Source organism: Macaca mulatta, chromosome 1, assembly GCF_049350105.2.
Source record: "Macaca mulatta isolate MMU2019108-1 chromosome 1, T2T-MMU8v2.0, whole genome shotgun sequence".
NCBI classification, from domain to species: Eukaryota; Metazoa; Chordata; class Mammalia; order Primates; family Cercopithecidae; genus Macaca; species Macaca mulatta.
In genome coordinates, this window is record NC_133406.1 from 73,542,443 (window position 1) to 73,559,733 (window position 17,291).

A 17,291-nucleotide genomic window follows, 5' to 3' on the forward strand; every position below is an offset into this window, starting at 1 on the left:
GATTAAAAGTTTCCTGAGGCCTCCCAGTCATGCTTCCTGTTAAGTCTGCAGAACTGTGAGTCAAACCTCTTATCTTCATAAATTACCCAGTCTCAGGTAATTCTTTGTAGCGCTGTGAAAACGTACTAATACACCTGGGAATATGTTAGAAATGCAAATTTTCAAAGCCAAATCTAAACCTACTGAATTAGAATCTCTGCGACTAGAGCTACGAGATCCTAGGTTTTAACAATCCCCCCAAGTCTTATGTCAACTGGGATTTGTGAACCACGGCTGTAATTTTATGGTAAGGCTTGTTTAAGTATTTTGGGAAACATTGATGTTTACAGTGATTTAGCCAAAAAACTTTTAAACCTTCAATAAAAGTCTCTTTTCTACTTCTCTTCAATCTTTCATGCTAGGAAATGTATATTAGTACTTAGGCCCAAACTGAAATTTACAATTTTTTCTTGAAATTTAACTGACATCCTTTATTCTCTTTTACTGCAATACCTATGTTGCCTCTTTAATCCCAACAATAAAAATAAGACTTTGTTTAAGGCATCACTAAATAGTGTGTCTCATTTTATTGTAATAATGTGTGACATTTGCATTACATTATAAGAATAACCAAATGTGATATTTCTTTTCAAGACTATGAGGTTAGATTGGCATACACCTGTTTTCTAAAGGCTAACTTTGGTTTCCCTATTCTTCAAGTTACATTTATTTTCTATAAAAGGTGACCTGTATGATTTTTTTTTTTTTGTAGAGTAGATTTGTCTTAATCATTTTTAAATTGATTTAAAATTAAACTAACCAGTTCTTTGTCATTCATTGAATTTAGGAATGTTACACCAACCAGTCACTTATTTGGTAGAAAGCTTCATTACATTTTTTTCAAAAGTTACAAAAAGCAGTTTCTGAAATCACAGCATAAAGAAAGGTAGAAGTAATTTAATGAATAATTTAGCCTAAACATAGGTAAATATTATTTTGTTAATACTTTATTAATACTTGATTAATATTTTTCTTCATCCTATTACTTTTTCTTCACTCTATCACAGGTATATTTTAATTTAATATAGACATTTTAAGAAAATCTACCTTTTGATCTGTTACAATAAACTTAAATTGAAACATTATCTTTACTAGTTTTACTTTACTTAGCTTTGATTTTACCACTAAAGTTACAGGGTTGAAACTTGTCAAATCCATTATACAAGCCTAAACTACTGTGACAGTTTCTGGCCAGAATCAGTTTTTACTTTGATGAAACACATTGTTTTCTGCACTCCACAAACTTTAAGTCATTCATTTATATGCCTATAAACTATTCTCTCTTTGTCCACTTCTTAACGGATAATAAGTATTAAAATAATAAAAGCAAAGAAAAAAATTGAGAAGTGAATTCTGTATTTTGCCAACATTTTCCCAAGTTTTTTTTTAAATGGAGGATATGTTTAATGGGCAAATTTATTTTAGTATTTTTCTTCTCAGAAATCCCAAATTTAATTTTATACAAATATGTCCATCAGATGTGTGTATTTAAATATGTGCATACTTAATGGCATAAAATGATGTCAAACTTAGGCATAATGATAATTTTAGAGTGTAAGTATCAAAAAATGCATAGTTAGTAAGTGCTGGCTTTATGAATTTCTCAGATGATAACTACCACACACTAAACTTGTGTCAGCTGTAATAATTTGTATTTTGATCCATATTGCTTCAGTAACTCACTTTCTTAATTACTGTGTTCTTTTGCAGTAAATCTTATACATTTACTAGTAGCTTTAGCCATTGAATGTGTGATGCTGTTATTGACAAATAAGGACGTTATTTCATTATGTAAAATTCTACCTTCAAACTAAGGATTTTGTGTTGTTTTTCAATAAAAGTCGTTTACAAACTCCTCTGTCTGGCTGTATTATTCATCTGATTTCTAAACAGCATCTAATATGAACATTAATCTGCAAATGGCTATAATGCGAAAATATTTCTGACAAACCATAAAATGTCCTCCTCACAGTTACTCATCAGTGCCATATAATCAAACACGTATTTGTAGCTGAACACATCTGTTGTAAAGAAAATTTTAAGTCACTCAATCAAATGCAAATTTGGGATGTACCCTATTGTAATAAGTTTTTATTTCTTGTGAAGATAATAAAAAATGCGAAGGCTAAAAGTGCTCATGGGGGTGATAACAATTTTTGTAAGCATCCTTTCTTTTCCTTGGAGTCTTTTTCATAGAGTAGTGGAAATATTGATCATAATACACCATGGTGTGAGAAGCTAATAATTTCACATGGAGTCTTGAGTGAGAAAAACATGGTTCACTGATTAGTTTGAAAAGACTTACCTTAGCTTCAGGAGAATAGCAAATGTGTCCACAGATATATTCAGGTTTTTGACACCTCACTGCCTTGCAGAGCTCATCACTCTGGTCCTGCACTAACTTCTGAGTTTTAGGGCATGGATACCATGTTTTCCATAGGAGATCATATCCAAGAATGATGCCATTCGGCTTCCGTGGAGGCATCCAATCAATTTGAAGAGATCTGCAACAGGTAGAATAATCAATACTTCTGAAAAGACACTGCTTAACATTGATGTTATCAGTCTTAAGTAAAAAGTGGCAGCAATAGATACTTATATATATATAATTATATATGTTTATATATGAAATCATATAATATATTTTCAAATCAAAATTATGTTAGCTTTTGGAAGAATAACACATGGCATGAGGTGGTTTATCACTTTAAGTTTCAAAGACAAGAAGCAAATATCACTATGGCTAATCAGGAAAATCAGAGCATTTTGTTTGGTAAGCAAAGATAAGACATACATGACTTGGTAAATGAGGTGACAATTAGAACATGTGGCAACTTAATGCCTACTTCTAACCAGCTTCTCCTTTGCCTTACCTTACCTAGGAGTTGTGATGTGAACCATAACTGCTCAAAGATGCCACGGGAACACCATGATGGGATTCCTATGGAGGTTCCTACGAAATTTTAGCTTTCTTGAAACAGCTGCCACCTTCTCCTTTCCTCTTTCTTTCTGCTAAACATGATGTCTACAACTTCAGCAATCATCTTTCAGTTATTTGAGAAAGGCCACAAGAATCACAAAGATGTCGCCATTATATTTGGCATTGCCGAACCAATGCCAACAACTATCCACAGCGAACTCTTGAACAAAATAAATTTGAACTGTGCAGATCCACTTACAGGTAGATTTTCTTCCACCTCTGCCACCTATGAGACAGCAAGGCCAACCCTTCCTCTTTCTTCTCCTACTTAGCTTACTCAATATAATGATAATGAGGATGAAGACTTTTATGATGATCCACTTCCACTTAATTAATAGTAAATATATTTTCTCTTCCTTATGATTTTCTTAATGACATTTTCCTTTCTTTAGCTTACTTATGGTAGGAATATAGCATAAATATACATATACAAACTACGTTTTAATTAGCGTTTTATGTTATCAGTAAGGCTTCTGGTCAACAGTAGGCTATTAGTAGTTAAATTTTGGGACTGTCAAAAGTTATATGCAGATTTTTGACTGGGTGGGGATCAGCAGTCCTAACCCCTGCATCGTTCAAGAGTCAACTACATATCTAGAGCTATTTACTTAAGTATCTTTTGTCAGGTGTGTTTTGTTACTTGTAGCCAAAATAAATGCCCAAATTGAGAAATTTCATAGTCACTAACTTATTTAAAATATACTTTGCTTAATTTTTTTACTCACCTAAATAGATTCTTTTTTTTTTTTTTCAATAACTCTTTAACTAACATGGTCAGACATGTTTTTTGGTTAAAAATATAGAACTTAAAGATTCCCATAAGAAATATGTTTACATTATCATGTTCTTAAAGAAAGTGTTTGATTTTTAAAAAATTGAGTGATAATTTCAAATTAAACCCAAGTAGAAAGTTTTTATGAGAGGCAGGGTTTGGTATACAATGAAGGTATAACATCTGATCAAAACTTTACTGCATTTTCAATGATCTATTAATATTTCATTTGCTGTAGCAAATGAGGTCATAACATAAAGCTGTTCAGAGAGGAGACAACCCTGAATAAAATGATTTAGTCTTAGGTTAATGCTATAGAACTTAAATTCTGCACTTAGGTCTACTTGCCAGAAAAATACTGCCTAGACCACACATCTATGCTATCTTTAGTATTTGGTTAATAATCTCTATAAGAAGACAGTAGTTAAAGTTTTTAATTAAGCCCCAGAGATTTGAACATGACATATTCTTGCAGTGTAGCACAGCAAAGAAAACCTTTTGGTGAAACACAAGGTAAATATAAATATTATAATGATTTTTTGTTCTCATTGTTTTCAGAAAAATGGGTGAAACTCTGACATTCAAGATTAGTTTTTTTTTATGATTCTAGAATTTCTAGCCATAAAAATTAACTAATCACAAATATCGGTAGGGTATATTTTACATATAAAGCATTAGCGTTTCCATATATACTTTGGAATAAAACAAGCACATACGAACTTTGTCCTTCTATTTCAAAAGTTAAACAATAAAAATCTCACAATTTATGTTGGATGCTTTCTTACTACTGTGTAAAATAACATTTCAACTATACCTTTCATTTTAAGGCAAAATATGTCTTTGCAGGCCAAATAACTGGACCCTATCAGAATTCCAAGTGACATCACATATTAGGAATTCAGTTAAGCCCAAACATTTATGTTAAAAAGCAGCAGTCAAGATAAACCTCAACATTTTAATAGAGTGCTAAAAAAAGGAAAATTATTATTTCAGTTTCGTGGGGGTACAAACATAACATATTCAGTAATAAAACTCTGTAGATAGAAATTAATGTCACCTATGAGAGAACAGTTTCATGGGTGACTTGTATAGACACATCTATTATTCTAAAGTATTTATCCAACTTTCAAAATTAATTCCACATTCTGCAGATACCTCTTTTGCATTCTCTGCGTAATCAACTACAGAAAAGATTATATTTAAGTGACATTCAAGAGTTTGACTTATCCACAAAAGCTCATGAACTAGTAAAGTCTAGAAAATACCATGTAGAACACATTCCATGCCATTATAACTTCTCTTTCTTGTGCAGCATAACTGTTCAGTGAGACTGCCTGTATTTTCAGCGAGAACATGAACAGTTTGCTTTTGAGGATTTAATCAAGTACACGAAGGAAAATGATTAAGAAGAGTAGTGGGTTTAACATCTGTACATCTCTCATTAGAGACAACTGGAGAGACAATGAAAACTCCTTTGGTTGCTGATCTGAAACTGAAAGGCATCTTTGAGAAATATGCATCGTTATTAACGGGATTAATAGTTTCAGTGCTTTGATGTTTAAGAGTAAAATAGAAGGAACATTCTTCAATCCAAGGAATAAATATTAAATATTGGAGAAAAAGAGCTGAAGATATTTTTGGGCACTCATGCATAAACATAAACAGATTGCAAATATTTGAATGAATGTGTTTTTGGTAAATTTGTTCATGAAATAGCTGTTATAGTTTTCTTAGATTTTAAAGCAATAGGGACTGAAATTTAAAATACCTTAATGTAACTTCTGATAAAAGTCACCATGTCTACACACATTTTTTTCTCTCTCAAATCTTTGGGTTACATTTTCTCATATTTTCTTGTTCCTTCATACACACACACACACACACACACACACACACACACAGACATACACACACACAACATTGTGCATTATACATTGAAAGTCTCTAGTTTGAATTATCTTCCTCTGAAAGTAACAGGCTATACTAGCAGTCAGTTAAATTACAGGTGGATTACAATCTTGGGGAAGCCTCGAGTTTAAAAAAATATTTTTTAATCAATACATAATAGATGTACATATTTCAGGGTACATGTGAGAATTTAATACATTCATATAATTTGTAAAGAGCAAATCAATGGAATTGGCATATCCATCACCTTAAATATTTGTCTTTTCTTTATGCTAACAACATTTAAATTATTCCTTTCTAGCTATTGTGAAATGTGTAAAATATATTGTAAACTATAAATCACCTTACTGATCTATCAAATACTAGGCCTTATCTCTTCATTGAAACTGTAAATTTATATCCATTATTGAATCTATTCTTCATCCCCCTCTCCCCACGACCCTTTCAGTCCTCCAGTAATCACCAATCTACTCTTTACTTTCATAAGATTCACTTTTTTATCTCCCACATATGAAAGAGAATATGCAATGTTTGTCTTTCCATGCCTGACTTATTTCACTTAACATAATGACCTCCAGTTCCATCCACGTTGCTGTAAATAATAGGAGTTTAGTCTTTTTTTACGGCTGAATAAGAGTCCATTGTGTATATGTACCACACTTTCTTTATCCATTCATTCATGGTGGGCACTTAGGTTGATTTCATATTTTGGTTATTGTGAATAGCACTGCAATAAACATGAGAGTACAGGTGTCTTTTTAATATATTGTTTTCCTTTATTTTGGATATACACCCAGTAGTGAATTGCTGCTTTATACAGTAGTTCTATTTTTACTTTCATGAGGAATCCCCATACAATATTCTATAGTGGCTGTACAAATTTACATTCCCACCGACAGTGTAGATAGAGTTCCTCTTTCTCTACATCTTCACCAGCATCCATTATTTCCTGCTTTTTTATTTTATAAAAGCCATTTTATCTGGGGTGACATAATCATCATGGTTTTGAGTTGCAATTCTCTGATGATTAGTGATGTTGAACATTTTTTTCATATACCTGTTGGCCATTTGTATGTCTTCTGAATAGGCAATAGGCAACAGAAATGCCTATTCAGATCTTCTGCCAATTTTTACTCAGATTTTTTTTTTTTTTGCTATTGAGTTGTTTAAGCTATTTATATATCCCAGTTATTAATTCATTGTCAGATAGATAGTTTGCAAGTATTTTCTCCCATTCTATGGCATGTCTATTCACTTTGTTGATTGTTTCCTTTATTGTACAGAAGCTTTTTAGCTTGATGTAATCCCACTTTTCTGTTTTTGCTTCTCTTGCCAGTGTTTTTGAGATCTTACACAAATGTCTTTCTCTAGGTCATGTCTGGGAGTATCTCCCCAATGTTTTCTTCTATTAGTTTTACAGTTTCAAGTCTTAGACTTACGTCTTTAATCCATTTTGAGTTGATTCTTGAATGTGGTAAGAGATAGGGGTCTAGTTTCATTCTTCTGCTTAGGGATATCTAGTTTTCCCAGCACCATTTATTAAAAAGACTGTTTCCTCATGGCAAGTTCTTGGTGCCTTTGTTAAAAATGAGTTGTCTGTAAATGCATGGATTTATATCTGGGTTCTCTGTTCTATTCAATTGGTTTATGTGTGTGTTTTTATGCCAATACCATGCTGATTTCATTTCTTTAGGTTTGTGCTATATTTTGAAATAAGGTAGTGTAATGCCTCCAGCTTTGTCTTTTTTTACTCAGATTGCTTCAGCTATTCTTGGTGTTTTGTGGTTCCAGATACATTTTAGAAATATTTTTCTATTTCTGTGAAGAATGTAATTGGTCTTTTGATAGGTATTACATTGAATCTGTAAATTACTTTGGGTAAAATTGTCATTTTAACAATGTTAATTCTTCTAATCCAAGAGCATGGAATAGCTTTCCATTTATTTGTATCTTATTCAATTTCTTTCATCAGTATTTTATAGTTTTACTTGTACAGATATTTGACTCCTATAGTTAAATTGATTCCTAGGTATTTTATATTCTTTGTAGCTATTGTTAATGGGACTGCTTTCTTGATTTCTTTTCAGATTGCTTGCTGTTGGTATGTATAACTACTCGATTTTTATATATCGAGTTTGTATTTTGCAACTTTACTGAATTTGTTCATCCATTCTAACAGGTTTTTTTGGTGGAGTCTTTAGGTTTTCTAATTATAAGAGGATGTTATCTGAGAACAAGGCTTATTTGACTCATCCCTTTCCAATTTGGATGCCCTCTATTTCTTCTCTTGACTAATTGCCTCACCAGGATTTCCAGTATTGTGTTGAGTAAAAGTGGAAGTGGGCATCTTTGTCTTGTTCCAGTTCTTAGAGGAAAGGCTTTCATTTTTTCCCAGTTCAGTACAATGTTAGCCATGGGTTTGTCATATATGGCTTTTATTTTGAGGTATGCACCTTCTATATCCAGTTTCTTGAGGGATTTTGTAATAAAGCCATGCTGAATTTTATCAAATGCTTTTTCAGCATCTATTGAAATGATCATATGGTCATTGTACTTGGTTCTGTTCATGTGATGTATCATGTTTATTGAGTTGCATATTTTGAACCATCCTTATACCTGAAATGAATCCCACTTGATCATAATAAATAATTTTTTAATGTGATGTTGAATTCTATTTGCTAGTATCATGTTGAGGATTTCTGCATCTATGCTCATCAGTGAAATCAGACTGTAGTTTTCTTTTTTTTTGTTGTGTCCTTGTCTGGTTTTGATATCAGGGCAATGCTGGCCACATAGAATGGGTTTGAAAGTATTCCTTCCCCCCGTTTGTTTTTAATAGTTTGAATAAAATTAATATTAGTTCTTCTTTAAATATTTGATAGAATTCATCAGTGAAGTCATCATGTTCTGAGCTTTCCTCTGATGGGAGAATTTTTATCATGGCTTTAATCTCATTACTCATTACTGGTTCATTGAGTTTCTCTATTTCTTCATGGTTAAATCTTGGTACATTGTATTTGTCCAGGAATTAATTAATCCATTTATTCTAGAATATGCATATATATACACATATATGTGTGTGTGTGTGTGTGTAGTTGTTTATAATACTTTCTAATGATTTGTTGTATTTCTGAGCTCTCAGCTGTTATATCTCCTTTTTTGCTTCTGATTTTTTTTTTGGGGGGGGACTTCTGTCTTTTTCTTATTTAATCTAGCTAAAGGTTTGTCCACTTTGTTTCTCTTTTCAAGAAACTAACTTTTATCATTTAATTGATTTTCTGTATTTTTTTAGTCTCAATTTCATTTACTTCTGCTTTGATCTTTATTATTTATTTCCTCCTACTAATTTTAGATTTGGTTTGTTCTTGTTTTTCTAATTCCCTGAGGTTCATCATTAAGATGTTTATTTGAAGTCTTTCTACTTTTTTGATATAGATGTTTATTGATATGAACTCCCTGCTTCGTAGTGCCTTTGCTTTATTCCATAGATTTTGGCATGTTGTATTGCCATTTTCATTTTTTTGAGAAATATTAAAGTTTTCTTTACTTCTTCATTGACCCATTGGTCATTCAGTAGCATGTTGTCTAATTTCCATGTGTTTGTGTATTCTCCAAGTTTCGTCTCTTGTTATTGATTTCTAGTTTATCCCATTGTAGTCAGAAAAGATATTTGACATAATTTCTACTTTTTTGAACTTACTGAGTTTTGTGACATAAGACATGATCTATTTTGGAAAATATTCCATGTACCGATGAAAAATATGTATATTCTGCAGCAGTTGGGTGAAATGTTCTGTAAGCGTCAGACCTATTTGGTCTAGTGTGTAGTTTAACTAAGATGTTTCTTTGTTGAATTTTTGTCTGGATGAATTGTACATTACTGAGAGTGAGGTGTTGAATTTCCTGACTATTTTTGTATTGCAGTCTATCTTTCCTTTAGATATATTAATTTTTGCATCTGGAAGCTCTGATGTTGGGTCCATAGATATTTATAAATTTTATATTCTCTTGTTGAATTGATCCCTTTGTCCTGATACAGTGACCTTTGCCTATTTTTACAGTCTGTGACTTCAGTTGTAGACTAAAACTTATAGTTTTATCTATTTTATAAGTATAGCTACTTCTGCTCTTTTTTTGGTTTCCACTTGCATGGAATACTCCATAACTTTGAGTCTATGTGTTTCTTCATAGGTGAAGTAGATTTCTCAACATATAGTTGGGTCTTATTCCTTAATTCATTCAGGTACTTTATGCCTATTAATTGGAGAATTGTATCCATTTGTATTCAGTGCTTTTAGTTTTCTGGTTGTGTTGCAACTTCTCTCTTCCTTTCTTACTGTCTTCCTTGTGGTTAAGTAGTTTTCTCTGGGAACATGTTTCAATTCATTGCTTTTTATTTTAGTGACTCTTTTATAAGGCTTACAAAAAACATATATATAACAAGTTATTTTAAATAAATGACAACTTATCTTAGATCACAAATCAAAGAATAAAAACAAAGAAAAAGAGGAACAGCTCCAGTCTCCAACTCCCAGTGCGAGTGACACAGAAGACCGGTGATTTCTGCATTTTCAATTGAGGTACTGGGTTCATCTCACTGGGGAGTGCCGGACAATCGGTGCTGGTCAGCTGCTGCAGCCCGACCAGCGAGAGCTGAAGCAGGGCGAGGCATCGCCTCACCTGGGAAGTGCAAGGGGGAAGGGAATCCCTTTTCCTAGCCAGGGGAACTGAGACACACAACATCTGGAAAATCGGGTAACTCCCACCCCAATACTGCGCTTTAAGCAAACAGGCACACCAGGAGATCATATCCCACACCTGGCTGGGAGGGTCCCACGCCCATGGAGCCTCCCTCATTGCTAGCACAGCAGTCTGTGATCTACCGGCAAGGCAGCAGTGAGGCTGGGGGAGGGGCGCCCGCCATTGCTGAGGCTTAAGTAGGTAAACAAAGCTGCTGGGAAGCTGGAACTGGGTGGAGCTCACAGCAGCTCAAGGAAACCTGCCTGTCTCTGTAGACTCCACCTCTGGGGACAGGGCACAGTAAACAATAACAAACACAGCAGAAGCCTCTGCAGACGCAAACGACTCTGTCTGACAGCTTTGAAGAGAGCAGTGGATCTCCCAACACGGAAGTTGAGATCTGAGAAGGGACAGACTCCCTGCTCAAGTGGGTCCCTTACCCCTGAGTAGCCTAACTGGGAGACATCCCCCACTAGGGGCAGTCTGACACCCCACACCTCACAGGGTGGAGTACACCCCTGAGAGGAAGCTTCCAAAGCAAGAATCAGACAGGTACACTCACTGTTCAGAAATATTCTATCTTCTGCAGCCTCTGCTGCTGATACCCAGGCAAACAGGGTCTGGAGTGGACCTCAAGCAATCTCCAACAGACCTACAGCTGAGGGTCCTGACTGTTAGAAGGAAAACTATCAAACAGGAAGGACACCTACACCAAAACCCCATCAGTACATCACCATCATCAAAGACCAGAGGCATATAAAACCACAAAGATGGGGAAAAGGCAGGGCAGAAAAGCTGGAAATTCAAAAAATAAGAGTGCATCTCCCCCGGCAAAGGAGCGCAGCTCATCGCCAGCAACGGATCAAAGCTGGACGGAGAATGACTTTGATGAGATGAGAGAAGAAGGCTTCAGTCCATCAAATTTCTCAGAGCTAAAGGAGGAATTACGTACCCAGTGTAAAGAAACTAAAAATCTTGAAAAAAAAGTGGAAGAATTGATGGCTAGAGTAATTAATGCAGAGAAGGTCATAAACGAAATGAAAGAGATGAAAACCATGACACGAGAAATACGTGACAAATGCACAAGCTTCAGTAACCGACTTGATCAACTGGAAGAAAGAGTATCAGCGATTGAGGATCAAATGAATGAAATGAAGCGAGAAGAGAAACCAAAAGAAAAAAGAAGAAAAAGAAATGAACAAAGCCTGCAAGAAGTATGGGATTATGTAAAAAGACCAAATCTACGTCTGATTGGGGTGCCTGAAAGTGAGGGGGAAAATGGAACCAAGTTGGAAAACACTCTTCAGGATATCATCCAGGAGAACTTCCCCAACCTAGTAGGGCAGGCCAACATTCAAATCCAGGAAATACAGAGAATGCCACAAAGATACTCCTCGAGAAGAGCAACTCCAAGACACATAATTGCCAGATTCACCAAAGTTGAAATGAAGGAAAAAATCTTAAGGGCAGCCAGAGAGAAAGGTCGGGTTACCCACAAAGGGAAGCCCATCAGACTAACAGCAGATCTCTCGGCAGAAACTCTCCAAGCCAGAAGAGAGTGGGGGCCAATATTCAACATTCTTAAAGAAAAGAATTTTCAACCCAGAATTTCATATCCAGCCAAACTAAGTTTCATAAGTGAAGGAGAAATAAAATCCTTTACAGATAAGCAAATGCTTAGAGATTTTGTCACCACTAGGCCTGCCTTACAAGAGACCCTGAAGGAAGCACTAAACATGGAAAGGAACAACCGGTACCAGCCATTGCAAAAACATGCCAAAATGTAAAGACCATCGAGGCTAGGAAGAAACTGCATCAACTAGTGAGCAAAATAACCAGTTAATATCATAATGGCAGGATCAAGTTCACACATAACAATCTTAACCTTAAATGTAAATGGACTAAATGGTCCAATTAAAAGACACAGACTGGCAAACTGGATCAAGAGTCAAGACCCATCAGTCTGCTGTATTCAGGAGACCCATCTCACACGCAGAGACATACATAGGCTCAAAATAAAGGAATGGAGGAAGATTTACCAAGCAAATGGAGAACAAAAAAAAGCAGGGGTTGCAATACTAGTCTCTGATAAAACAGACTTTAAACCATCAAAGATCAAAAGAGACAAAGAAGGCCATTACATAATGGTAAAGGGATCAATTCAACAGGAAGAGCTAACTATCCTAAATATATATGCACCCAATACAGGAGCACCCAGATTCATAAAGCAAGTCCTTAGAGACTTACAAAGAGACTTAGACTCCCATACAATAATAATGGGAGACTTCAACACTCCACTGTCAACATTAGACAGATCAACGAGACAGAAAGTTAACAAGGATATCCAGGAATTGAACTCATCTCTGCAGCAAGCAGACCTAATAGACATCTATAGAACTCTCCACCCCAAATCAACAGAATATACATTCTTCTCAGCACCACATCGTACTTACTCCAAAATTGACCACGTAATTGGAAGTAAATCACTCCTCAGCAAATGTACAAGAACAGAAATTATAACAAACTGTCTCTCAGACCACAGTGCAATCAAACTAGAACTCAGGACTAAGAAACTCAATCAAAACTGCTCAACTACATGGAAACTGAACAACCTGCTCCTGAATGACTACTGGGTACATAACGAAATGAAGGCAGAAATAAAGATGTTCTTTGAAACCAATGAGAACAAAGATACAACATACCAGAATCTCTGGGACACATTTAAAGCAGTGTGTAGAGGGAAATTTATAGCACTAAATGCCCACAAGAGAAAGCAGGAAACATCTAAAATTGATACTCTAACATCGCAATTAAAAGAACTAGAGAAGCAAGAGCAAACACATTCGAAAGCTAGCAGAAGGCAAGAAATAACTAAGATCAGAGCAGAACTGAAGGAGATAGAGACACAAAAAACCCTCCAAAAAATCAATGAATCCAGGAGTTGGTTTTTTGAAAAGATCAACAAAATTGACAGACCACTAGCAAGACTAATAAAGAAGAAAAGAGAGAAGAATCAAATCGACACAATTAAAAATGATAAAGGGGATATCACCACCGACCCCACAGAAATACAAACTACCATCAGAGAATACTATAAACACCTCTACGCAAATAAACTGGAAAATCTAGAAGAAATGGATAATTTGCTGGACACTTACACTCTTCCAAGACTAAACCAGGAAGAAGTTGAATCCCTGAATAGACCAATAGCAGGCTCTGAAATTGAGGCAATAATTAATAGCCTACCAACCAAAAAAAGTCCAGGACCAGATGGATTCACAGCTGAATTCTACCAGAGGTACAAGGAGGAGTTGGTACCATTCCTTCTGAAACTATTCCAATCAATAGAAAAAGAGGGAATCCTCCCTAACTCATTTTATGAGGCCAACATCATCCTGATACCAAAGCCTGGCAGAGACACAACAAAAAAAGAGAATTTTAGACCAATATCCCTGATGAACATCGATGCAAAAATCCTCAATAAAATACTGGCAAACCGGATTCAGCAACACATCAAAAAGCTTATCCACCATGATCAAGTGGGCTTCATCCCTGGGATGCAAGGCTGGTTCAACATTCGCAAATCAATAAACATAACCCAGCATATAAACAGAACCAAAGACAAGAACCACATGATTATCTCAATTGATGCAGAAAAGGCTTTTGACAAAATTCAACAGCCCTTCATGCTAAAAACGCTCAATAAATTCGGTATTGATGGAACGTACCTCAAAATAATAAGAGCTATTTATGACAAACCCACAGCCAATATCATACTGAATGGGCAAAAACTGGAAAAATTCCCTTTGAAAACTGGCACAAGACAGGGATGCCCTCTCTCACCACTCCTATTCAACATAGTGTTGGAAGTTCTGGCTAGGGCAATTAGGCAAGAGAAAGAAATCAAGGGTATTCAGTTAGGAAAAGAAGAAGTCAAATTGTCCCTGTTAGCAGATGACATGATTGTATATTTAGAAAACCCCATTGTCTCAGCCCAAAATCTCCTTAAGCTGATAAGCAACTTCAGCAAAGTCTCAGGATACAAAATTAATGTGCAAAAATCACAAGCATTCATATACACCAGTAACAGACAAACAGAGAGCCAAATCAGGAATGAACTTCCATTCACAATTGCTTCAAAGAGAATCAAATACCTAGGAATCCAACTTACAAGGGATGTAAAGGACCTCTTCAAGGAGAACTACAAACCACTGCTCAGTGAAATAAAAGAGGACACAAACAAATGGAAGAACATACCATGCTCATGGATAGGAAGAATCAATATCGTGAAAATGGCCATACTGCCCAAGGTAATTTATAGATTCAATGCCATTCCCATCAAGCTCCCAATGAGTTTCTTCACAGAATTGGAAAAAACTGCTTTAAAGTTCATATGGAACCAAAAAAGAGCTCGCATCTCCAAGACAATCCTAAGTCAAAAGAACAAAGCTGGAGGCATCACGCTACCTGACTTCAAACTATACTACAAGGCTACAGTAACCAAAACAGCATGGTACTGGTACCAAAACAGAGATATAGACCAATGGAACAGAACAGAGTCCTCAGAAATAATACCACACATCTACAGCCATCTGATCTTTGACAAACCTGAGAGAAACAAGAAATGGGGAAAGGATTCCCTATTTAATAAATGGTGCTGGGAAAATTGGCTAGCCATAAGTAGAAAGCTGAAACTGGATCCTTTCCTTACTCCTTATACGAAAATTAATTCAAGATGGATTAGAGATTTAAATGTTAGACCTAATACCATAAAAATCCTAGAGGAAAACCTAGGTAGTACCATTCAGGACAGAGGCATGGGCAAGGACTTCATGTCTAAAACACCAAAAGCAACAGCAGCAAAAGCCAAAATTGACAAATGGGATCTAATTAAACTAAAGAGCTTCTGCACAGCAAAAGAAACTACCATCAGAGTGAACAGGCAACCTACAGAATGGGAGAAAATTTTTGCAATCTACTCATCTGACAAAGGGCTAATATCCAGAACCTACAAAGAACTCAAACAAATTTACAAGAAAAAAACAAACAACCCCATCAAAAAGTGGGCAAAGGATATGAACAGACATTTCTCAAAAGAAGACATTCATACAGCCAACAGACACATGAAAAAATGCTCATCATCACTGGCCATCAGAGAAATGCAAATCAAAACCACAATGAGATACCATCTCACACCAGTTAGAATGGCCATCATTAAAAAGTCAGGAAACAACAGGTGCTGGAGAGGATGTGGAGAAATAGGAACGCTTTTACAGTGTTGGTGGGATTGTAAACTAGTTCAACCATTATGGAAAACAGTATGGCGATTCCTCAAGGATCTAGAACTAGATGTACCATATGACCCAGCCATCCCATTACTGGGTATATACCCAAAGGATCATAAATTATGCTGCTATAAAGACACATGCACACGTATGTTTATTGCAGCACTATTCACAATAGCAAAGACTTGGAATCAACCCAAATGTCCATCAGTGACAGATTGGATTAAGAAAATGTGGCACATATATACCATGGAATACTATGCAGCCATCAAAAAGGATGAGTTTGCGTCCTTTGTAGGGACATGGATGCAGCTGGAAACCATCATTCTTAGCAAACTATCACAAGAACAGAAAACCAAACACCGCATGTTCTCACTCATAGGTGGGAACTGAACAATGAGATCACTTGGACTCAGGAAGGGGAACATCACACACCGGGGCCTATCATGGGGAGGGGGGAGCGGGGAGGGATTGCATTGGGAGTTATACCTGATGTAAATGACGAGTTGATGGGTGCAGCACACCAACATGGCACAAGTATACATATGTAACAAACCTGCACGTTATGCACATGTACCCTACAACTTAAAGTATAATAATAATAAATAAATTAAAAAAAAAAAAAAGAAAATGTGGCACATATACACCATGGAATACTATGCAGCCATAAAAAAGGATGAGTTCGTGTCCTTTGTAGGGACATGGATGCAGCTGAAAACCATCATTCTCAGCAAACTATCACAAGAACAGAAAACCAAACACCGCATGTTCCCTCTCATAGGTGGGAATTGAACAATGAGATCACTTGGACACAGGAAGGGGAACATCACAAACCGGGGCCTATTGTGGGGAGGGGGGAGGGGAAGGGATAGCATTAGGAGATACACCTAATGTAATGTAAATGACGAGTTAATGGGTGTGGCACACCAACATGGCTCATGTATACATATGTAACAAACCTCCACATTGTGCACATGTACCCTAGAACTTAAAGTATAATAATAAAAAAACTCCTGGAAAAAAAAACAAAACCAAAAAAAAAAAAAAAAGAAAAAATGAAAAAGCTCTAAAATTTAACTGTATTTCTCCACATTTTGACTTTATGCTGTCTCAATTTGTATATTTTTATGTTATCTATCTCTTAACAGGCTGCTGTGCCTAGTATTGTTTTTGATAAACTTGTCTTTTGGGCTTCATCCTGAAGTGATGAGTGGATTGCATGCTGCAATTACCATATTAGAATATTCTGTGTTTGTCTGTATACTTAATTTATCAGTGGGTTTGCTTTCAAATGTTTTCTTTCTGTGCATTAGTTTTTTATTTCTTGCAGCTTGAAGAACTCCCTTTAATATTTCTTATAAGATGGGTCTCTTAGTGTTAAATTACCTCAGCTTTTATTTATCTGGGAAGGACTTCATTTCTCTTTCATATTTGAAGGATAGCTTTACTGTATACAGTATTTTTATATGGCTTTTTTTTTTTTTTTTTTTTTACTTTAGCACTTTGAAAATGTCATCCCACTTCCCCCTAGCTTGTATGGTTTCTGTTGAGAAGACTGTTGTCAAAT

At 35.5% G+C, this 17,291-nt stretch overlaps 1 protein-coding gene across 1 annotated transcript in view; it reads right to left on the reverse strand.

Moving 5' to 3' along the window:
- Positions 1–17,291, reverse strand: part of USH2A (usherin) — a 797,990-nt gene that overhangs the window by 186,641 nt on the left and 594,058 nt on the right. The window contains exon 47 of the mRNA XM_015116260.3: positions 2,345–2,543. Coding sequence (XP_014971746.3) covers positions 2,345–2,543 — 199 coding nt within the window. The remainder of the gene's footprint in view (positions 1–2,344; positions 2,544–17,291) is intronic.